At 44.0% G+C, this 25,204-nt stretch overlaps 1 protein-coding gene across 1 annotated transcript in view; it reads right to left on the reverse strand.

Moving 5' to 3' along the window:
• Positions 1–25,204, reverse strand: part of LOC128687128 (glutamate receptor ionotropic, NMDA 2A) — a 198,942-nt gene that overhangs the window by 149,923 nt on the left and 23,815 nt on the right. The window contains exon 7 of the mRNA XM_070098302.1: positions 22,895–23,078. Within this exon, the coding sequence (XP_069954403.1) occupies positions 22,895–23,078 (184 nt within the window). The remainder of the gene's footprint in view (positions 1–22,894; positions 23,079–25,204) is intronic.

The raw sequence follows: 25,204 nt of genomic DNA on the forward strand, positions 1-25,204 counted from the left end.
GAGAGAGAGAGAGAGAGAGAGAGAGTTACCAGGGGTAGGGTTGTTGACACAAACCTCTCCCAGCAAGACGGATTTACTACACGAACGTCAACATTAGCTCAGCTGCCTCTCACAAATCCGGATTCTCAGTCCTCATAGATTATATCTTAAACTGCTGATAAAACTATTGACCACCATCGTCTACTGACCATCACAGTCTATTGATCACCATAGTCTACTGACCACCAGTCTATTGACCACCATAGTCTACTGACCATCACAGTCTATTGATCACCATAGTCTACTGACCACCACAGTCTATTGACCACCATAGTCTACTGACCATCACAGTCTATTGACCACCATAGTCTACTGACAACCACAGTCTATTGACCACCATAGTCTACTGACCATCACAGTCTATTGACCACCGGAGTCTACTGACCACCAGAGTCTAATGACCATCAGATTCTATGGACTACCCTAGTCTATTGACCCCCCTAGTCTACTGACCCCCCTAGTCTATTGACCCCTAGTCTATTTACCCCCCTAGTCTATTGACCCCCTAGTCTACTGACCCTCTAGTCTATTGACTACCGTAGTCTATTGACTACCATAATCTATAGACCCCACAGTCTATTTACCCCCTAGTCTATTGACCCCCTAGTCTATTGACCCCCCTAGTCTATTTACCCCCAAGTCTATTGACCCCCTAGTCTACTGACCCCCCTAGTCTATTGACTACCATAATCTACTGACCCCCTAGTCTAATGACCCCCTAATCTATTGAGCCCCCTAGTCTACTGACCCCCTAGTCTATTGACCCCCTAGTCTATTGACTACCATAATCTATTGACCCCTAGTCTATTGACCCCCCTAATCTATTGACCCCCCTAGTCTATTGACCCCCCCTAATCTATTAACATCCTAGTCTATTTACCCCCCTAGTCTACTGACCCCTAGTCTACTGACCCTCCTAGTCTATTGACTACCATAGTCTATTGACTACCATAATCTATTGACACCCTAGTCTATTGACCCCCCTAATCTATTGACCCCCTAGTCTACTGACCCCCCTAGTCTATTGACCACCTAGTCTATTTACCCCCTAGTCTATTGACCCCCTAGTCTACTGACCTCCCTAGTCTATTGACTACCGTAATGTATTGACTACCATAATATATTGACCCCCAAGTCTATTGACCCCCGAATCTATTGACCCCCTAGTCTATTGACCCCCTAGTCTATTGACCCCCTAGTCTTCTGACTCCCTAGTCTATTGGCTACCATAATCTATTGACCCCCTAGTCTATTAACCCCCTAATCTATTGACCCCCTAGTCTATTGACCCCCAAGTCTATTGACCCCCCTAGTCTATTTACCCCCTAGTCTATTGACCCCTAGTCTACTGACCCCCCTAGTCTACTGACCCCCCTAGTCTATTGACTACCAAAATCTATTGACCTCCTAGTCTATTGACCCCCCTAATCTATTGACCCCTAATCTATTGACTAACATAGTCTATTGACTACCATAATCTATTGACCCCCTAGTCTATTGACCCCCCTAATCTATTGACCCCCCTAGTCTATTGACTAACCTAGTCTATTGACCCCCTAGTCTAGAGCTGGTTGAAGCACGGTCTGCTCTCTAGTGGCTTCTATTCTGCCTTGCTTACCGTGGAGTGCACTAATACCTATTGTTGTACATAGTGTATATAGTGTACATACTTCTGTTCTAAATTGGTGAAGGATAATACAAGTAAAAAGTTTTTCTGCTGTGTTTATTTTGCTCCCTTTACACCCAGGATAACAGGCCTTTGGGACTCCTGGGTTGTAATAACCACCCTAGTCTATTGGCACTGGACATTGCTGGTGCTTTCGACCGGGTGTGGCACCAGGGCCTCTTAGCAAAACTTCAAGCACTGGGAATTGCAGGCTCTACGCTATGTCTCCTCAGTGATTACCTTCATGGTAGATCTCTAAGTGTAGTTATCAATGGAACGGAATCAGCAAGACATCCTACTGGGGCAAGTGTTCCACAAGGAAGCGTGCTGGGTCCATTGTTATGGAATGTCTACTTCAACGACCTTCTTCATCTCATCCCAGAATCACATGCATATGCAGACGACTGTACACTGACATTCACTTATCCAAGAGAAGAAATGCCAGCTGCTCTAAGCTACATCAATCACCAGCTGAGAGCTATATCAGCTTGGGGAAATAGATGGCAAGTAACATTTGCACCTAAGAAAACGCAAATGATGATCGTCTCTAGGCACCATGATGGTAATGCTGGTGCAGTAGTAAGGATGAATGGGAGGATGTTGGCACCTGGAGAAGAAGTTGATATCCTTGGGGTGAAATTTGGCTCCAAACTGACTATGAAGAACCATGCTGTAAATCTTGCAAACAAGGCAGCCAGGAAGCTTACAGCACTTCGCCGTATCTCGCATCTGCTTGACAGTAGGGGTTGCAAGATCCTGTACGAGGCACAAGTACGCTCACACCTTGAGTATGCTTTACTTTCTTGGTTTGCCTGCCCCCCCCCCCTCTCATCTGCGACTGCTTGACAGAGTAGAGAACAGAGCAAGGCGTCTCATCTCTCGCCTGGACCCATCCTGGATAGATCTGTCATTTCAGCAGAACCTTCAACATAGGAGGGATGTGGGTGGCCTTACTGTTATGTACAAGGCCAATATTGTTAAAGTACCACACTTGGATCCACTTCGAGAACAGCGTGAAACAAACTTTTATGCCACAAGACGGGCAGAAAGCAGCAACTTCACTCTGGCTGTACCCTTCTCCAGAACATCACTCCATCTGAGATCATATATACCGAGGATGACTCGAGTATGGAACACATTCGTACAGCATTATGATGTCAACGAGATAGAGTCAGTTGATCAAATGAAAATGCTGGTCCACAGATGGTCCACAGCTGGCCCACAGATGGTCCACAGCTGGCCCACAGATGGTCCACAGCTGGCCCACAGATGGTCCACAGCTGGCCCACAGATGGCTCCAACTTCATCCTGTTCCCTACTTGTATGTCTCATAACAATAAAAATGCTTTCAAATGAGCTGATGTAGGTAACAGCTCTTAGCTTGTCAATAAAGTTAGGAATCCTTAACCTGTAAATAGCTTGTCAATAAAGTTAGGAATCCTTAACCTTGTCAAACCCTGTGTAAAGAGAGAGAGAGACAGAGAGAGAGAGAGAGAGAGAGAGAGAGAGAGAGAGAGAGAGAGAGAGAGAGAGAGAGAGAGACAAAGTGAGTGTTGCAACCCCTGAATGGGTTACGATGTATATTATGTATATATATATATATATATATATATATATATATATATATATATATATATATATATATATATATATATATATATATATATATATATATATATAATGTATATTACCTTTTCATATAATTTTATATTGCTTATATTTGCGATAATAGCTAAATCGTAAATATATTGCTTTATATTATAATTTGACTTAGTTACTTTTGTTAGGTAGGATGTAACATATTATTATGTGCTCATAGTTCAAGTCTTGATTGTCTAACTACTGTAATTATCGCTTGTGGCTCGTTACTCTGCCGGCTTCTCGTTGTTGCTGGGCAGCAACCGTCCACGGAGCTATCACGTGATAGAGGGGGGGTTTTCTCACCTCGCCTGAAGTATTCAGTCTGGTCTAGACTCGCTTGGTGGTTGGACGTATTCCTGACAAGTGCCTAACTCTTCCTTATTGGCCCTTGTTGGAAGATCGTCTCTGTCTTATTATTGTTGTTAGTTCTGGAGACTCTGTTCACAGAACATTGTATAGACTTAGTGATTTTCGACGTTGTACTGAAGTTGTGTGTCGCATAGACACTCTGAGTAACTCAGGTCCTGAGTTGTAGCTTCTGACCTAACTTGTACTGGTATCTGTGTACTGTCACAGTCTGGGATTTTCTAGTGCTGAACTTAGATTCAGTAATATGGGAGTTTTGTGACTTTTGTGGAGGATCTGCTGATGGTCCCTACTTAGTGTCGTTATATTATCTCCTTGTTCCTGATTCTGTGTCGCAGTTGCTTGTTATAGTGTTGTTCGGCTTATCAGTCGTTTTATTGTTCATGCAAGTTGTTCTGACTGCCAGTTAGTCAAGAAGTTAGTTTATTTGAGGACTTTGTCAGTCACTTGTTAAAGTCTAGTCGAGTCGTGAGACATAGCGAACTACTAAGAGCACTTACACACATACACACAAACTTACTTGTACATATTTGTAATATCTTATTAAATGTTAATGTACCAGACGGTACTTAAGACTTATAAATGTGATATGTGCTTTCAGCACAATAATACTGTACACGAGAGAAGTGATTATTCTTATTTTGTTGATATTGATTTAATTTAATTTGATATATGCCTAGACAACTTAATTTTTAATAAATTTATTAAATTTTAATTTCTCTAGTTAGTAGCCTACCAGTTGTAATCCTGAAGCACTAATAATTCTTATTGAATTCTAATGGATAATTGGACCAGGATACTGACTACTTGTTACAAAAACCCAGTAACAGGCTGGATGCTAGAAGGGCAGTCCTTTCTAGTATTCACTGGAGATGTCTAAGCTTTTAGAATCACGTTTTTTTGTAACAAATGGGGGCCTGTCCGGGATGCTCTTGATCCAAGGTGTTGGAGAAATTGTCCCTTTTGACCATATAGTTACTCAAACACTTTGAGTACTTTCCTAATCTGAAGACTTTGAGTTTTGTCTTGTACAACATACTAGATGGATGTATGTACCTGACTGAGTCTCTTGATCCATGGAGATGGAAATACTGTTTATAAGCTCTAGCTCTAAGACAACCAACACTAAAATTCCTATTAGGATTATAGTTTCCCATAATCACTCTCTCGTAGTACATTTATTTTCCTGATGTATGCCAAAGTGAAACAGTTAATTGATACTCTGACTTTGTCTGAGTTAAGTACATTAAAACTTCAGACGTGTTGGCAAGTAGCCAAATATCTCGGTGTGACGTATAACAGGAATTACACCGCAGAAACTGTCAGAGCATTAATTAAAGATATATTGTTTCCTGCTCATACAGAGATGTCTGATTATGATTCAGATTCAGAAAGCCTAGTGTCACAATTAGGAAGTATGACTCTATTTGATGACGTAGAAGAAAGAGCAACTAAGGCAGAAGTGAGCCTAGTGTCTGAGCCTAGTGTAGCTCAGTTCTCGCTCACGCCTTCCCTCCTAACTGATAGTATGACTCAGCCTCATACTAGTACCGTGTATATCACACCTGTATCTACTTATCCTAGACCAGATCTAAACTCTCTAGGGACGGCTGGACGAGGTGTCCGACCTAAGGACCGTCCAGACCACGTTAGATTCCTTACTCCTCCATTACCCACTGGTCCTATCTCTCAGGAACAGTTTGAGAGATTTGAACGCCTCATTATGTTGCAGACTGCACAAATAGAGGCACAGAGGAAATTGAACGGAGAAGATTTCCAGAGAGAAAATGTTCGTCTTGGAAGACAACAGACTGATAGATCACAGGACACATTTAATGTGCAGAAAGCTGCATCCATGGTTCCTAAGTTTTTTGAGAGTGACTTAGACATCTATTTTGATGTGTTTGAGAACCAGGCACGTGCCATGAACTGGCCACGTAAGCACTGGGCTACTTTGTTGCACACAGCTTTGACAGGAAGAGCTCAAACTTGTACTGCTGCTTTACCATTTGCCAAGTACATTAGTTATGACGCTGTCAAACTATTCTAGAGACATATAACTTGTTAAACAAACCATACCACGGCCGGGATTGAACCCGCGGTCAGAGAGTCTCAAAACTCCAGACCGTCGCGTTAGCCACTAGACCAGCTAGCCACAATAAGATTCGTCCAACTAGGTATATTTCTACACCATAGGAACGAATCTTATTGTGGTTAGCTGGTCTAGTGGCTAACGCAGCGGTCTGGAGTTTTGAGACTCTCTGACCGCGGGTTCAATCCCGGCTGGGGTATGGTTTGTTTGCAATCGTGTCATTACGATTTCGTGAGTCATATAACTTGTTGCCTGTAAGTTATCAACATGCATTTCGTACGTTACAACGACGACAAGATCAAACTTGTGTAGAGTTTGCCCGTGAGAAAAAAGTTGCAGTTGAGAGATGGTGTAGGTCTGCCAAGTGTAACAATTACGACAGCCTTGTTCAGTTGTTACTTCCCGAAGAGTTTAACAACTGTATGTCTGCTGACATACAAGAATATTTGATCGATCATACTACCTCGGATATTCTGGAAACTGCAGCATTAGCAGAAAATTACGAGATTTCTCACAAACTTGTACGTACTAAAACACACAGAAACAAGGTAACTAAAAGTTGTCCTAGAAGTTGGCAACCTAAATCAGCTGCTCATTGCCGGCCTGATGTACCTGCTACTGTAACTTCTCGTACCTTTACCAGAAAAACTCACAATCCTGAATCTGTCTCTGTGGCTAGACAGAAATCTGATATCGAGAAGAAGTAAGTAAAATGTACCTATTGTAACAGAAAAGAACATGCTAGAGAGTATTGCTATAAGTTAGAGATTCGAGAAGCAGTCGTGCGGCTGGCACCCCCACTCAAGTCGTATCCTCTTCCGAGCAACAAAGGCACCAAAATCCTAGCAATACCTCTGATCCTACTGTTTTAGATAATATTACTCAGAACAGATGACTAGCGTCAGAAAGTGTATCTGACGAAAAGATTCGTTCAGCGATGAGTCCTTACTTTTCGAGAGGTAAAGTAGGATTTGACGAATCACATCTAACTGAGATAATTTCTTTCAGAGACACTGGCAGTTATCTCACGTTATTAAGAGAAGATGTACTGCCCATAACTGACGATACCTATTGCAAGATAGATGTATTGTTAGAAGCCTATGTAGGGGCTGTTATAAAAGTGCCTCTGCACAAAGTTTATATTGAAACAAGCTATTATACTGGTTATATTTCAGTGGGTATATCCAGTGGTGTATTTCCCATCAGGTCAGTGGACTTGTTGATAGGGAACGATATCCTTCATGCTGGTATATGTAAGGAACCACTTGTGATTGATAATAACACTGATGATAATTATGTCATTGAAGCTTGTAGAGAGAAACCTATTTTATTTCCTCTCAGCGCAATTACTAGAGCTATGTCAAAGATTCAACAACCATCCTTGTCTCCTGTTGAGTTAGTGGATGACAATGATTTGGGGTTGAATATGTTGTTTAGTGACGCTCTGCGCCCAGGATCATTAACACTGACTCCCCCCAGTCATCAACCTAGTCAGGACACAACTGACGTTAAATTTCTAATTCATGATGATTTAATCAAGGATCAGTTTGTTGATCAGTCACTGGAAAGACTGAGAGATATAGCAGTTACTGAGAGTGAAGCAAAGGATCTCGATAATTGTTACTGTTATAGTAATGGTGTACTGATGGAGAAAAATACATGTAAGTTGTCAGCTGATAGTGTTTCCACCACAGTCAAGCATCTAGTTGTGTTACCAGTTACATTTCGTGAATAAGCCATTGATTTTGCTCACAATAGTCCCATAGGAGGACATTTGGGTGTCAAGAAGACACTCGGTAAACTGGCAAAACATTTTACTTGGCCAAAGATGAAGGAAACAGTAGCTGATCAAGTGCGACGTTGTCACGTGTGTCAAGTGACAGGCAAGCCAGCGCACACACCTCCACCTGCGCCTCTCATTCCTATCACCGTGCATGGTGAACCATTCTCACGTCTTATTATTGATTGTGTTGGTCCTTTGCCTAGAACCAAACTAGGAAACCAATACTTATTTACTATTATGGACGCTGCAACACGCTATCCCGAAGCTATTCCTATGAGAAAAATTAATGCTCGTGCTATTGTGAGAGCGCTGATGAAATTTTTCTCCAAGGTTGGATTGCCACGAGAGATACAATCAGATGAGGGATCTAACTTCACTTCTAAGATCTTTCGAGAAGCATCATCCCACCTAGGAATAAAGTCTGTACTTTCAACCAGTTATCATCCACAGTCACAAGGTGCTCTAGAGAGATTTCGTCAGACACTGAAGTCTATGATGAGAGCTTATTGTGAACATTTTTCTAGAGACTGGGATGAGGGTATACCTTTTCTTCTGTTCGCTATGAGAGAAAGTGAGCAAGAAAGTCTCGGGTTTAGTCCGTTTGAATTAATATTCGGACACCAAGTGCGTGGTCCTCTCGCAGTGTTAAAAGACGTGTGGACAGGAAAATCAAATCCATCATTGAGTACTTCACCTTCATTAATGCAGCAACATTTGACAGCCGCTAGAGAGCTAGCTTCGAAAAACCTAGTTTCAGCCCAAGCTAGAATGAAGCAACATTATGACAAGCTTGCTGTCTCTCGTTTTTTTAAAGCAGGAGATAAGGTGATGGCTCGGAAATTAGTACCAGGTCATGCTCTACAAGCCAGGTATGATGGTCCCCTGGAAGTAGTGAAAAAGCTTAGCGACGTAAATTATTTGGTACGTACGCCTGGGAAAAAGAAATCTAATCATGTGTACCATGTTAACCAGCTTAAGGCATACTACGCTAGTCCTCTACCTACTACATCTATTCTTCCTGGGACAGAGGAAGAAAACGTCAGTCTACCTGACATCTCTAGAGGTATAGAGGTGCGTTTAGAAAATTCAGTGACTCTACAATCACTAGACGATTTTCTTAGTAACCTTGGGATTGATAAAGCTGGTGATATTAAAAACATGATTTTGCATTTCCCTGAATTGTTCAGTGATGTTCCTAAACGTTGTACTCTGGGTGTACATGACGTTGATGTACAGGAAGCATCACCCATTAAGCAATCACCATATAGGATGAGTCCAACGAAGCATAAAGCATTGAGAGAAGAGGTTGATTTTCTGTTATCTCACGGACTTATTGAGTGCAGTAAAAGTCCATGGGCATCTCCCTGTATTTTAGTGCCTAAATCTGACGGTAGTTTCAGGATGTGCACTGATTACAGGAAAGTGAACTCTGTCACCTTGCCTGATGGTTATCCTCTACCTCGCATTGACGACCTTATTGACCGTGTGTCAGGAGCCCAGTTTGTCAGCTGTTTAGATCTCTTACGAGGCTATTATCAAGTCCCACTTACTGAACGTGCTCAAGAAATATCTGCTTTTACTGTTCAAGATGGATTGTTTAACTACCTCGTCACCCCCTTCGGCCTATGTAACGCGGCTTCTTCATTCCAGCGTATAATGAACGAGTTGACCCACAACTTAGAAGGAGTAGAAGCCTACCTTGACGACTTAGTGGTGTACAGTGACGAGTGGGAACAGCACTTGTCGCGTCTCAGAGCATTGTTTGAGAGACTCGCGCACTACAACTTTAGCCAAGCCAAGATTATCTATCTAGGCTTTTGTATTGGCCAAAGTGAGGTTGCTCCTATTGAGGCTAAGGTTCGTGCAATTTCTGAATTTCCAGTGCCACAGGATAGGAAGGGAGTACAGAGATTCCTGGGTATGGCAGGATATTATCGCAGGTTCTGTCCAAACTTTTCTCAGATTGCAGCTCCTCTCACTGAGCTTACTAGTAGCAAAGTTCAGTTCATCTGGACTAGAGATTGTTCAGACTCGTTCAAAAGGTTGAAGCGCTTGCTATCCTCTACTCCTGTGTTGAAGAGTCCTAATTTCAATCTTCCCTTCTTTTTACATATAGATGCGAGTTGTTATGCAGTGGGTGCTGTGCTGCTCCAACAGTCAACATCCACTGACATTCTCCATCCTATATGTTACTATTCATCTAAGCTTAAACGACACCAGAAAAATTATGCCACTATTGAGAAAGAGGCTCTAGCTCTTGTGGTGTCCTTGGAACATTTTGACGTGTATTTGGGCACTTCCCCATTTAAAATTAACGTTTTTTCAGACCACAATCCTCTCACCTACATAAACACTATGAAAAGTAAAAATGCTAGGATCATGAGGTGGGTCCTCAGAATCCAACCTTATTCTATTAGTATAAAACACATAAGTGGTCATTGTAATGTAATTGCTGACGCTCTGTCTCGTCCTTAATAATTATCAGTTACATTAAATTAACGTAATTTTATGCCCAAATACCTTTTGTTACTTGCTATGTCAAATTCAGTAAAGTAACTTAATCCCTCCAGCCCATATTAACTATATATACTCATGTCTAATTAATCTATTTATATATTCACAGGAGTGATGATGTGTGTGTGAGGAGACAAGCTGAGTGTTGAGTGGGTAGTGTTGTGTAGGCGATGTTACTGCGTTACGGAACACTGTCCTGCCGCAGACCCCCCCCCCTCTCTACACACCTTAAGCTGTTTAATATTCAGATGTCCATACTACATAGCATTCCACAACCACTACTTAAGAGTGGAATGCTGTCTCCTGTCTATAGCACAAGACTATTATGCTTGTCTACGTTATCCCATCTCTACACTGATGTACATAACCACGAGTATGCAGAGATACGATACTGTGTACTGCCCTAGTACTAGGGGCATATCTTAGTGTATAGACGCTGTGAAATTATAGAGGTGCTTGGCACAAGATTGACTCTTATATTTTTTTATATTAAACTGTTAGTAATGTAACCTGAGTAATCAGTAATAATGTGAAAGACATTAATGCAACTCCTAGTGCGACCGCTTGTCGTGTTGGGGGGGGGTGTGTTGCAACCCTTGAATGGGTTGCAATGATTATTATGTATATGTATATATTATATTATCTTTTCATATAATTTTATATTGCTTATATTTGCGATAATAGCTAAATCGTGAATATATTGCTTTATATTATTATTTGACTTAGTTACCTGTTGTTAGGTAGGATGTAACACTTATATTATGTGCTCATAGTTTAAGTCTTGATTATCTAACTACTGTAATTATCGCTTGTGGCTCGTTAGACTGCCGACTTCTGTTGCTGAGCTGCAGCTGTCCACGGAGCTATCACATGATAGAGGGAGGGGGAGTGTCCTCACCTCGCCTGAAGAATTCAGTCTGGTCTAGACTCTCTTGGTGGTTGGACGTATCCCTGACAAGTGCCTAAATCTCCCTTATAGGCCCTTGTAGGAAGATCGTCTCTAGCTTTCTTGTAGGTTCTGTGGGACTCTGTTCACAGAATATTGTATAGACTTGGTGATTTTTGACGTTGTACTGAGGTTGTGTCGCTTAGACACTCTGAGTAACTCAGGTCCTGAGCTGTAGCTTCTGACCTAATTTGTACTGGTATCTGTGTATTATCACAGTCGGGTATTTTCTTATGCTGAACTTAGATTCAGTAGTATGGGAGTTTTGTGACTTGTGGAGGATCTGCTGATGGTCCCTACTAGCTGTCTTTATATTATCTCCTTATTCCTGATAGTGTCGCAGTTGCTTGTTATATTGTTGTTCGGCTTATCAGTCGTTTTATTGTTCAAGCAGACTGTTCTGACTGCCAGTTGGTCAAGAGCTTAGTTTATGAGAGGACTTTGTCAGTCACTGGTTAAAGTCTAGTCGAGTCGTGAGACATAGCGAACTACTTAGAGCACTTACACACATACACACAAACCTATTTGTATATTGTATTATTAAATATTAATGTACCAGACGGTACTTAAGAATTATAAATGTGATATGTGCTTTCAGCACAATAATACTGTACACGAGAGAAGTGATTATTATTAATTTATTTGAATTGATTAATTTAATTTAATTTGATGATATACCTCTAGACGATACTTAATAAATTTATTGGATTTTATTTTCTCTAGTTAGAAGCCTACCAGTTGTAATCCTGAAGCACTATTGAATCATACTGAATTCTAATGGATAATTGGACGAGGATACTGACTACTTGTTACGATAACCCAGTAACAGGCTGGATGCTAGAAGGGCAGTCCTTTCTAGTATTCACTGGAGATCTCTAAGCTTTTACAATAGCGTTTTTTTGTAACACAGATATAATACCAGTCAACACAAGGGACCACTGACCAGGAAGACAGTGGCCGACATAATACCAGTCAACACAAGGGACTACTGACCAGGAAGACAGTGGCAGATATAATACCAGTCAACACAAGGGACTACTGAAATAGGAAGACAGTCTGAGATATAATACCAGTCTAACGCAAGGGACTACTGACCCAGGAAGACAGTCTGAGATATAATACCAGTTCAACGCAAGGGACTACTGACCCAGGAAGACAGTCTGAGATATAATACCAGTCTAACGCAAGGGACTACTGACCCAGGAAGACAGTCTGAGATATAATACCAGTCTAACACAAGGGACTACTGACCCAGGAAGACATTCTGAGATATAATACCAGTCTAACACAAGGGACTACTGACCCAGGAAGACAGTCTGAGATATAATACCAGTCTAACACAAGGGACTACTGACCCAGGAAGACAGTCTGAGATATAATAGCAGTCAACACAAGAGTCTACTGACCCAGGAAGACAATGACAGATATAATACTAGTCTAACACGAGATTCTACTGACACAGGAAGACGTAATACCAGTCAATACAAGAGACTACTGAACCAGGAGGACGGTGGGAGTTATAATACCAATCAACACAAGGGACTACTCACTCAGGAGGACGGTGGGAGGTATAATACCAGTCAACACAAGAGACTACTCACCCAGGAGGACGGTGGGAGACATAATACCAGTCAACACAAGAGACTACTCACCCAGGAGGACGGTGGGAGATATAATACCACTCAACACAAGGGACTACTCACTCAGGAGAACGGTGGGAGATATAATACCAGTCAACACAAGGGACTACTCACCTAGGAGGAGGGTGGGAGACATAATACCAGTCAAGACAAGGGACTACTCACCCAGGAGGAGGGTGGGAGATATAATACCAGTCAACACAAGGGACTACTCACCCAGGAGGAGGGTGGAAGACATAATACCAGTCAACACAGGGACTACTCACCTAGGAGGACGGTGGGAGATATAATACCAGTCAACACAAGGGAATACTCACCCAGGAGGACGGTGGGAGACATAATACCAGTCAACACAAGGGACTACTCACCCAGGAGGAGGGTGGGAGATATAATACCAGTCAACACAAGGGACTACTCACCCAGGACGAGAGTGGGAGATATAATACCAGTCAACACAAGGGACTACTCACCCAGGAGGAGGGTGGGAGACATAATACCAGTCAACACAGGGACTACTCACCTAGGAGGACGGTGGGAGATATAATACCAGTCAACACAAGGGAATACTCACCCAGGAGGACGGTGGGAGACATAATACCAGTCAACACAAGGGACTACTCACCCAGGAGGAGGGTGGGAGATATAATACCAGTCAACACAAGGGACTACTCACCCAGGACGAGAGTGGGAGATATAATACTAGTCAACACAAGGGACTACTCACCCAGGAGGAGGGTGGGAGACATAATACCAGTCAACACAAGGGACTACTCACCTAGGAGGACGGTGGGAGATATAATACCAGTCAATACAAGGGACTACTCACCCAGGAAGGCGGTGGGATATAATACCAGTCAACACAAGGGACTACTCACCTAGGAGGACGGTGGAAGATATAATACCAGTCAACACAAGGGACTACTCACCCAGGAGGAGGGTGGGAGATATAATACCAGTCAACACAAGGGACCACTCACCCAGGAGGACTGTGGGAGACATAATACCAGTCAACACAAGGGACTACTCACCCAGGAGGAGGGTGGGAGATATAATACCAGTCAACACAAGGGACCACTCATCCAGGAGGACGGTGGGAGACATAATACCAGTCAACACAAGGGACTACTCACCTAAGTGGAAGGTGGGAGATATAATACCAGTCAACACAAGTGACCACTGACCAGGAAGACAGTGGCCGACATAATACCAGTCAACACAAGGGACTACTGACCAGGAAGACAGTGGCAGATATAATCCCAGTCAACACAAGGGACTACTGACCCAGGAAGACAGTCTGAGATATAATACCAGTCTAACGCAAGGGACTACTGACCCAGGAAGACAGTCTGAGATATAATACCAGTCTAACACAAGGGACTACTGACCCAGGAAGACAGTCTGAGATATAATACCAGTCTAACGCAAGGGACTACTGACCCAGGAAGACAGTCTGAGATATAATACCAGTCTAACACAAGGGACTACTGACCCAGGAAGACAGTCTGAGATATAATACCAGTCTAACACAAGGGACTACTGACCCAGGAAGACAGTCTGAGATATAATACCAGTCTAACACAAGGGGCTACTGACCCAGGAAGACAGTCTGAGATATAATAGCAGTCAACACAAGAGTCTACTGACCCAGGAAGACAATGACAGATATAATACCAGTCTAACACGAGATTCTACTGACCCAGGAAGACGTAATACCAGTCAATACAAGAGACTACTGACCCAGGAGGACGGTGGGAGTTATAATACCAATCAACACATGGGACTACTCACTCAGGAGGAAGGTGGGAGATATAATACCAGTCAACACAAGAGACTACTCACCCAGGAGGACGGTGGGAGACATAATACCAGTCAACACAAGAGACTACTCACCCAGGAGGAAGGTGGGAGATATAATACCACTCAACACAAGGGACTACTCACTCAGGAGGACGGTGGGAAATATATTACCAGTCAACACAAGAGACTACTCACCCAGGAGGACGGTGGGAGATATAATACCAGTCAACACAAGAGACTACTCACCTAGGAGGACGGTGGGAGACATAATACCAGTCAACACAAGAGACTACTCACCTAGGAGGACGGTGGGAGATATAATACCAGTCAACACAAGGGACTACTCACTCAGGAGGACGGTGGGAGATATAATACCAATCAACACAAGGGACTACTCACTCAGGAGGACGGTGGGATATAATACCAGTCAACACAAGAGACTACTCACCCAGGAGGACGGTGGGAGATATAATACCAGTCAACACAAGAGACTACTCACCTAGGAGGACGGTGGGAGATATAATACCAGTCAACACAAGGGACTACTCACCCAGGAGGACGGTGGGAGACATAATACCAGTCAACACAAGGGACTACTCACCCAGGAGGAGGGTGGGAGATATAATACCAGTCAACACAAGGGACTACTCACCCAGGAGGACGGTGGGAGACATAATACCAGTCAACACAAGGGACTACTCACCCAGGAGGAGGGTGGGAGATATAATACCAATCAACACAAGGGACTACTCACTCAGGAGGACGGTAGGATATAATACCAGTCAACACAAGAGACTACTCACCCAGGAGGACGGTGGGAGACATAATACCAGTCAACACAAGGGACTACTCACCTAGGAGGAGAGTGGGAGACATAATACTTGTCAACACAAGGGACTACTTACCCAGGAGGAGGGTGGGAGATATAATACCAGTCAACACAAGGGACTACTCACCCAGGAGGAGGGTGGGAGATATAATACCAGTCAACACAAGGGCCTACTCACCCAGGAGGAGGGTGGGAGACAATACCAGTCAACACAGGGACTACTCACCTAGGAGGACGGTGGGAGATATAATACCAGTCAACACTAGGGACCACTGACCAGGAAGACAGTGGCCGACATAATACCAGTCAACACAAGTGACTACTGACCAGGAAGACAGTGGCAGATATAATCCCAGTCAACACAAGGGACTACTGACCCAGGAAGACAGTCTGAGATATAATACCAGTCTAACACAAGGGACTACTGACCCAGGAAGACAGTCTGAGATATAATAGCAGTCAACACAAGAGTCTACTGACCTAGGAAGACAATGACAGATATAATACCAGTCTAACACGAGATTCTACTGACCCAGGAAGACGTAATACCAGTCAATACAAGAGACTACTGACCCAGGAGGACAGTGGGAGTTATAATACCAATCAACACAAGGGACTACTCACTCAGGAGGACGGTGGGAGATATAATACCAGTCAACACAAGAGACTACTCACCCAGGAGGACGGTGGGAGATATAATACCACTCAACACAAGGGACTACTCACTCAGGAGGACGGTGGGAGATATAATACCAGTCAACACAAGGGACTACTCACCTAGGAGGAGGGTGGGAGACATAATACCAGTCAACACAAGGGACTACTCCCCCAGGAGGAGGGTGGGAGATATAATACCAGTCAACACAGGGACTACTCACCTAGGAGGACGGTGGGAGATATAATACCAGTCAACACAAGGGACTACTCACCCAGGAGGACGGTGGGAGACATAATACCAGTCAACACAAGAGACTACTCACCCAGGAGGAGGGTGGGAGATATAATACCAGTCAACACAAGGGACTACTCACCCAGGAGGAGGGTGGGAGATATAATACCAGTCAACACAAGGGACTACTCACCCAGGAGGAGGGTGGGAGACATAATACCAGTCAACACAAGGGACTACTCACCTAGGAGGACGGTGGGATATATAATACCAGTCAATACAAGGGACTACTCACCCAGGAGGGTGGTAGATATAATACCAGTCAACACAAGGGACTACTCACCCAGGAGGAGGGTGGGAGATATAATACCAGTCAACACAAGGGACTACTCACCCAGGAGGATAGTGGGAGATATAATATCAGTCAACACAAGGGACTACTCACCCAGGAGGAGGGTGGGAGACATAATACCAGACAACACAAGGGACTACTCACCTAGGAGGACGGTGGGACTTATAATACCAGTAAATACAAGGGGCTACTCACCCAGGAAGGCATTGGGAGATATAATACCAGTCAACACAAGGGACTACTCACCTAGGAGGACGGCGGGAGATATAATACCAGTCAACACAAGGGACTACTCACCCAGGAGGAGGGTGGGAGACATAATACCAGTCAACATAAGGGACTACTCACCCAGGAAGAGGTTGGGAGATATAATACCAGTCAACACAAGGGACTACTCACCCAGGAGGAGGGTGGGAGATATAATACCAGTCAACACAAGGCCTACTCACCTAGGAGGACGGTGGGAGTTATAATACCAGTCAACACAAGGGACTACTCACCCAGGAGCACGGTGGGAGACATAATACCAGTCAACACAAGGGACTACTCACCCAGGAGGAGGGTTGGAGATATAATACCAGTCAACACAAGGGACTACTCACCCAGGAGGAGGGTGGGAGACATAATACCAGTCAACACAAGGGACTACTCACCTAGGAGGAGGGTGGGAGATATAATACCAGTCAATACAAGGGACTACTCACCCAGGAAGGCGGTGGGATATAATACCAGTCAACACAAGGGACTACTCACCTAGGAGGACGGTGGGAGATATAATACCAGTCAACACAAGGGACCACTCACCCAGGAGGAGGGTGGGAGATATAATACCAGTCAACACAAGGGACCACTCACCCAGGAGGACGGTGGGAGACATAATACCAGTCAACACAAGGGAATACTCACCTAGGAGGACGGTGGGAGATATAATACCAGTCTAACGCAAGGGACTACTGACCCAGGAAGACAGTCTGAGATATAATACCAGTCTAACACAAGGGACTACTGACCCAGGAAGACAGTCTGAGATATAATACCAGTCTAACACAAGGGACTACTGACCCAGGAAGACAGTCTGATATATAATACCAGTCTAACACAAGGGACTACTGACCCAAGAAGACAGTCTGAGAAATAATACCAGTCTAACACAAGGGGCTACTGACCCAGGAAGACAGTCTGAGATATAATAGCAGTCAACACAAGAGTCTACTGACCCAGGAAGACAATGACAGATATAATACAAGTCAAACACGAGATTCTACTGACACAGGAAGACGTAATACCAGTCAATACAAGAGACTACTGACCCAGGAGGACGGTGGGAGTTATAATACCAATCAACACAAGGGACTACTCACTCAGGAGGACGGTGGGAGATATAATACCAGTCAACACAAGAGACTACTCACCCAGGAGGACGGTGGGAGACATAATACCAGTCAACACAAGAGACTACTCACCCAGGAGGACGGTGGGAGATATAATACCACTCAACACAAGGGAATACTCACCCAGGAGGACGGTGGGAGATATAATACCACTCAACACAAGGGAATACTCACTCAGGAGGACGGTGTGAGATATAATACCAATCAACACAAGGGAATACTTACCCAGGAGGACGGTGGGAGACATAATACCAGTCAACACAAGGGACTACTCACCTAAGAGGAGGGTGGGAGACATAATACTAGTCAACACAAGGGACTACTCACCCAGGAGGAGGGTGGGAGATATAGTACCAGTCAACACAAGGGACCCTTCACCCAGGAGGAGGGTGGGAGATATAATACCAGTCAACACAAGGGACTACTCACCCAGGAGGAGGGTGGGAGACATAATACCAGTCAACACAAGGGACTACTCACCCAGGAGGAGGGTGGGAGATATAATACCAGTCAACACAAGGGACTACTCACCCAGGAGGAGGGTGGGAGACATAATACCAGTCAACACAAGGGACTACTCACCTAGGAGGACGGTGGGAGATATAATACCAGTCAATACAAGGGACTACTCACCCAGGAGGGTGGGAGATATAATACCAGTCAACACAAGGGACTACTCACCCAGGAGGAGGGTGGGAGATATAATACCAGTCAACACAAGGGACTACTCACCCAGGAGGATAGTGGGAGATATAATATCAGTCAACACAAGGGACTACTCACCCAGGAGGAGGGTGGGAGACATAATACCAGTCAACACAAGGGACTACTCACCTAGGAGGACGGTGGGACTTATAATACCAGTAAATACAAGGGGCTACTCACCCAGGAAGGCGGTGGGAGATATAATACCAGTCAACACAAGGGACTACTCACCTAGGAGGACGGCGGGAGATATAATACCAGTCAACACAAGGGACTACTCACCCAGGAGGAGGGTTGGAGATATAATACCAGTCAACACAAGGGACTACTCACCCAGGAGGAGGGTGGGAGATATAATACCAGTCAACACAAGGGACTACTCACCCAGGAGGAGGGTGGGAGACATAATACCAGTCAACACAAGGGACTACTCACCTAGGAGGAGGGTGGGAGATATAATACCAGTCAATACAAGGGACTACTCACCTAGGAAGGCGGTGGGATATAATACCAGTCAACACAAGGGACTACTCACCTAGGAGGACGGTGGGAGATATAATACCAGTCAACACAAGGGACCACTCACCCAGGAGGAGGGTGGGAGATATAATACCAGTCAACACAAGGGACCACTCACCCAGGAGGACGGTGGGAGACATAATACCAGTCAACACAAGGGAATACTCACCTAGGAGGACGGTGGGAGATATAATACCAGTCAACACAAGGGACTACTCACCTAGGAGGACGGTGGGAGATATAATACCAGTCAACACAAGGGACTACTCACCTAGGAGGACGGTGGGAAATACAATACCAGTCAACACAAGGGACCACTGACCAGGAAGACAGTGGCCGACATAATACCAGTCAGCACAAGGGACTACTGACCTGGAAGGCAGTGGCAGATATAATCCCAGTCAACACAAGGGACTACTGACCCAGGAAGACAGTCTGAGATATAATACCAGTCTAACGCAAGGGACTACTGACCCAGGAAGACAGTCTGAGATATAATACCAGTCTAACACAAGGGACTACTGACCCAGGAAGACAGTCTGAGATATAATACCAGTCTAACACAAGGGACTACTGACCCAGGAAGACAGTCTGATATATAATACCAGTCTAACACAAGGGACTACTGACCCAAGAAGACAGTCTGAGAAATAATACCAGTCTAACACAAGGGGCTACTGACCCAGGAAGACAGTCTGAGATATAATAGCAGTCAACACAAGAGTCTACTGACCCAGGAAGACAATGACAGATATAATACCAGTCAAACACGAGATTCTACTGACCCAGGAAGACGTAATACCAGTCAATACAAGAGACTACTGACCCAGGAGGACGGTGGGAGTTATAATACCAATCAACACAAGGGACTACTCACTCAGGAGGACGGTGGGAGATATAATACCAGTCAACACAAGAGACTACTCACCCAGGAGGACGGTGCGAGACATAATACCAGTCAACACAAGAGACTACTCACCCAGGAGGACGGTGGGAGATATAATACCACTCAACACAAGGGACTACTCACCCAGGAGGACGGTGGGAGATATAATACCACTCAACACAAGGGAATACTCACTCAGGAGGACGGTGGGAGATATAATACCAATCAACTCAAGGGAATACTCACCCAGGAGGACGGTGGGAGACATAATACCAGTCAACACAAGGGACTACTCACCTAAGAGGAGGGTGGGAGACATAATACTAGTCAACACAAGGGACTACTCACCCAGGAGGAGGGTGGGAGATATAATACCAGTCAACACAAGGGACTCTTCACCCAGGAGGAGGGTGGGAGATATAATACCAGTCAACACAAGGGACTACTCACCCAGGAGGAGGGTGGGAGACATAATACCAGTCAACACAAGGGACTACTCACCCACGAGGAGGATGGAAGACATAATACCAGTCAATACAAGGGACTACTCACCCAGGAAGGCGGTGGGAGATATAATACCAGTCAACACAAGGGACTACTCACCTAGGAGGACGGTGGGATATATAATACCAGTCAACACAAGGGACTACTCACCAAGGAGGAGGGTGGGAGATATAATACCAGTCAACACAAGGGACCACTCACCCAGGAGGACGGTGGGAGACATAATACCAGTCAACACAAGGGACTACTCACCTAGGAGGACGGTGTGAGATATAATACCAGTCAACACAAGGGACTACTCACCTAGGAGGACAGTGGGAGATATAATACCAGTCAACACAAGGGACTACTGACCAGGAAGACAGTCTGAGATATAATACCAGTCTAACACAAGGGACTACTGACCCAGGAAGACAGTCTGAGATATAATACCAGTCTAACACAAGGGACTACTGACCCAGGAAGACAGGCTGAGATATAATACCAGTCTAACACAAGGGACTACTGACCCAGGAAGACAGTCTGAGATATAATACCAGTCTAACACAAGGGACTACTGACCCAGGAAGACAGGCTGAGATATAATACCAGTCTAACACAAGGGACTACCGACCCAGGAAGACAGTCTGAGATATAATACCAGTCTAACACAAGGGACTACTGACCCAGGAAGACAGTCTGAGATACAATACCAGTCTAACGCAAGGGACTACTGACCCAGGAAGACAGGCTGAGATATAATACCAGTCTAACACAAGGGACTACTGACCCAGGAAGACAGTCTGAGATATAATAAAATCAACACAAGAGTCTACTGACCCAGGAAGAAAATCACAGATATAATACCAGTCAAACACGAGATTCTACTGACCCAGGAAGACGTAATACCAGTCAATACAAGGGACTACTGACCCAGGAGGACAGTGGGAGTTATAATACCAATCAACACAAGGGACTACTCACTCAGGATGACGGTGGGAGATATAATACCAGTCAACACAAGAGACTACTCACCCAGGAGGAAGGTGGGATATAATACCAGTCAACACAAGAGACTACTCACTCAGGATGACGGTGGGAGATATAATACCAATCAACACAAGGGACTACTTACTCAGGAGGACGGTGGGATATAATACCAGTCAACACAAGAGACTACTCACCCAGGAGGACGGTGGGAGACATAATACCAGTCAACACAAGGGACTACTCACCTAGGAGGAGGGTGGGAGACATAATACTAGTCAACACAAGGGACTACTCACCCAGGAGGAGGGTGGGAGATATAATACCAGTCAACACATGGGCCTACTCACCCAGGAGGAGGGTGGGAGACATAATACCAGTCAACACAGGGACTTCTCACCTAGGAGGACGGTGGGAGATATAATACCAGTCAACACAAGGGACTACTCACCCAGGAGGACGGTGGGAGACATAATACCAGTCAACACAAGGGACTACTCACCCAGGAGGAGGGTGAGAGATATAATACCAGTCAACACAAGCAACTACTCACCCAGGAGGAGGGTGGGAGATATAATACCAGTCAACACAAGGGACTACTCACCCAGGAGGACGGTGGGAGACATAATACCAGTCAACACAAGGGACTACTCACCTAGGAGGAGGGTGGGAGATATAATACCAGTCAACACAAGGGACTACTCACCCAGGAGGAGGGTGGGAGATATAATACCAGTCAATACAAGGGACTACTCACCCAGGAAGGCGGTGGGAGATATAATACCAGTCAACACAAGGGACTACTCACATAGGAGGACGGTGGGAGATATAATACCAGTCAACACAAGGGACTACTCACCCAGGAGGAGGGTGGGAGATATAATACCAGTCAACACAAGGGACCACTCACCCAGGAGGACGGTGGGATACATAATACCAGTCAACACAAGGGACTACTCACCTAGGAGGACGGTGGGAGATATAATACCAGTCAACACAAGGGACTACTCACCTAGGAGGACGGTGGGAGATATAATACCAGTCAACACAAGGGACTACTCACCTAGGAGGACGGTGGGAGATATAATACCAGTCAACACAAGGGACTACTCACCCAGGAGGACGGTGGGAGATATAATACCAGTCGACACAAGGGACTACTCACCTAAGAGGACGGTGGGAGATATATTACCAGTCAACACAAGGGACTACTCACCCAGGAGGACGGTGGGAGAGATAATACCAGTCAACACAAGGGACTACTCACCTAGGAGGACGGTGGGAGATATAATACCAGTCAACACAATGGACTACTCACCCAGGAAGGCGGTGGGAGACATAATACTAGTCAACACAAGGGACTATTTACCCAGGAAGGCGGTGGGAGATATAATACCAGTCCTCTTGGCCACGACAATAGCTATCCCAGACTCCAGGTAAGGTACGGTGAAGTCAACCACACTCTCCCTCTCAGAGTTAATTTTGAAACTACTCAGTGCCATGTCTGCTCTGTGGTTCATCAGTGCTGCCACCAGTCCGTTCCACTTGTGTCCCTATAGTGGGTATGCGTGCCCAATGGGCAAATTATGCGTTAGAGAGATTATGCATGTTATAGGGCATATCTGACATGTAAATCTAACATGCAGAGTGACATTATCTAGAAATTTCTAAGAATTCTATGTACTGCTGTCCCTGATTTCTATACTAGAGTGAGGAGATGCAAGATGGAGCAGTTCACCTCAACACTGACACAGTGGGGTATTATACTGCCAGGTGGTATGTGTTAGTGACTGAAGCAACACTGCTGCGTACACCACCTGCACTTACACACACACACACACACACACACACACACACACACACACACGCACACACATACACACACATACATACATATAAGATCTAAGTTATATGTGACACAGTTCTCTCTCAAGGCAAACAGAATCTTAACTCACTGTAACAGAATCTAATTCTAATGCCATAACATCTAATCCTAATACAGTGGAATCTTATTCAAATGCCATATAATCTGAGCTTTGTAGATGAATGGTTCAGAGAACCAATCTGAGCTTAGAACATTAGAATCTGTCACACAATATAATAATTTAATATAACTTAGATTTAGCAAAATCTAGACTAAAATAGTAGTATTAGAAAAATAATGAAAGGCAAAGAAAATTCTAGACAAATAGCAAATAGGAACAGTTTAATAACAAATAAGGACAGTTTAATAGCAAATAGGGGCAGTTTAATAGCAAATAGGGGCAGTTTAATAGCAAATAGGGGCAGTTTAATAGCAAATAGGGACAGTTTAATAGCAAATAGGGGCAGTTTAATAGCAAATAGGGGCAGTTTAATAGCAAATAGGGGCAGTTTAATAGCAAATAGGGGCAGTTTAATAGCAAATAGGGGCAGTTTAATAGCAAATAGGGACAGTTTAATAGCAAATAGGGACAGTTTAATAGCAAATAGGGGCAGTTTAATAGCAAATAGGCTCAGTTTAATAGCAAATAGGGGCAGTTTAATAGCAAATAGGGGCAGTTTAAGAGCAAATAGGGGCAGTTTAATAGCAAATAGACTCAGTTTAATAGCAAATAGGGGCAGTTTAATAGCAAATAGGGGCAGTTTAATAGCAAATAGGCTCACTTTAATAGCAAATAGGAGCAGTTTAATAGGAAATGGGGGCGGTTTAATAGCAAATAGGGGCAGTTTAATAGCAAATAGGGACAGTTTAATAGCAAATAGGGGCGGTTTAATAGCAAATAGGCTCAGTTTAATAGCAAATAGGGGCAGTTTAATAGCAAATAGGCTCAGTTTAATAGCAAATAGGGGCAGTTTAATAGCAAATAGGGGCAGTTTAATAGCAAATAGGGGCAGTTTAATAGCAAATAGGCTGAGTTTAATAGCAAATAGGGGCAGTTTAATAGCAAATAGGGGCAGTTTAATAGCAAATAGGGGCAGTTTAATAGCAAATAGGCTCACTTTAATAGCAAATAGGGGCAGTTTAATAGCAAATAGGGGCAGTTTAATAGCAAATAGGGACAGCTTAATAACAAATAGGAGCAGTTTAGCAAATAGGGGCAGTTTAATAGCGAATAGGGGCAGTATAATAGCAAATAAGAGCAGTTTAATAGCAAATAGGGACAATTTAATAGCAAATAGGGGCAGTTTAATAGCAAATAGGCTCAGTTTAATAGCAAATAGGGGCAGTTTAATAGCAAATAGGGACAGTTTAATAGCAAATAGGGGCAGTTTAATAGCAAATAGGGGCAGTTTAATAGCAAATAGGGACAGCTTAATAGCAAATAGGAGCAGTTTAGCAAATAGAGGCAGTTTAATAGCAAATAGGGGCAGTATAATAGCAAATAAGAGCAGTTTAATAGCAAATAGGGACAATTTAATAGCAAATAAGGGCAGTTTAATAGCAAATAGGAACAGTTTAATAGCAAATAGGGGCAGTTTAATAGCAAATAGGGACAGTTTAATAGCAAATAGGGACAGTTTAATAGCAAATAGGAACAGTTTAATAGCAAATAGGGACAGTTTAATAGCAAATAGGGGCAGTTTAATAGCAAATAGAGATAATTTAATAGCAAACAGGAAAAGTTTAATGAAAAATAGGGACAGTTTAATAGCAAATAGGGACAGTTTAATAGAAAATAGGGGCAGTTTAATAGCA

This window comes from Cherax quadricarinatus, chromosome 62 (genome assembly GCF_038502225.1).
Source record: "Cherax quadricarinatus isolate ZL_2023a chromosome 62, ASM3850222v1, whole genome shotgun sequence".
Taxonomy (NCBI): Eukaryota; Metazoa; Arthropoda; class Malacostraca; order Decapoda; family Parastacidae; genus Cherax; species Cherax quadricarinatus.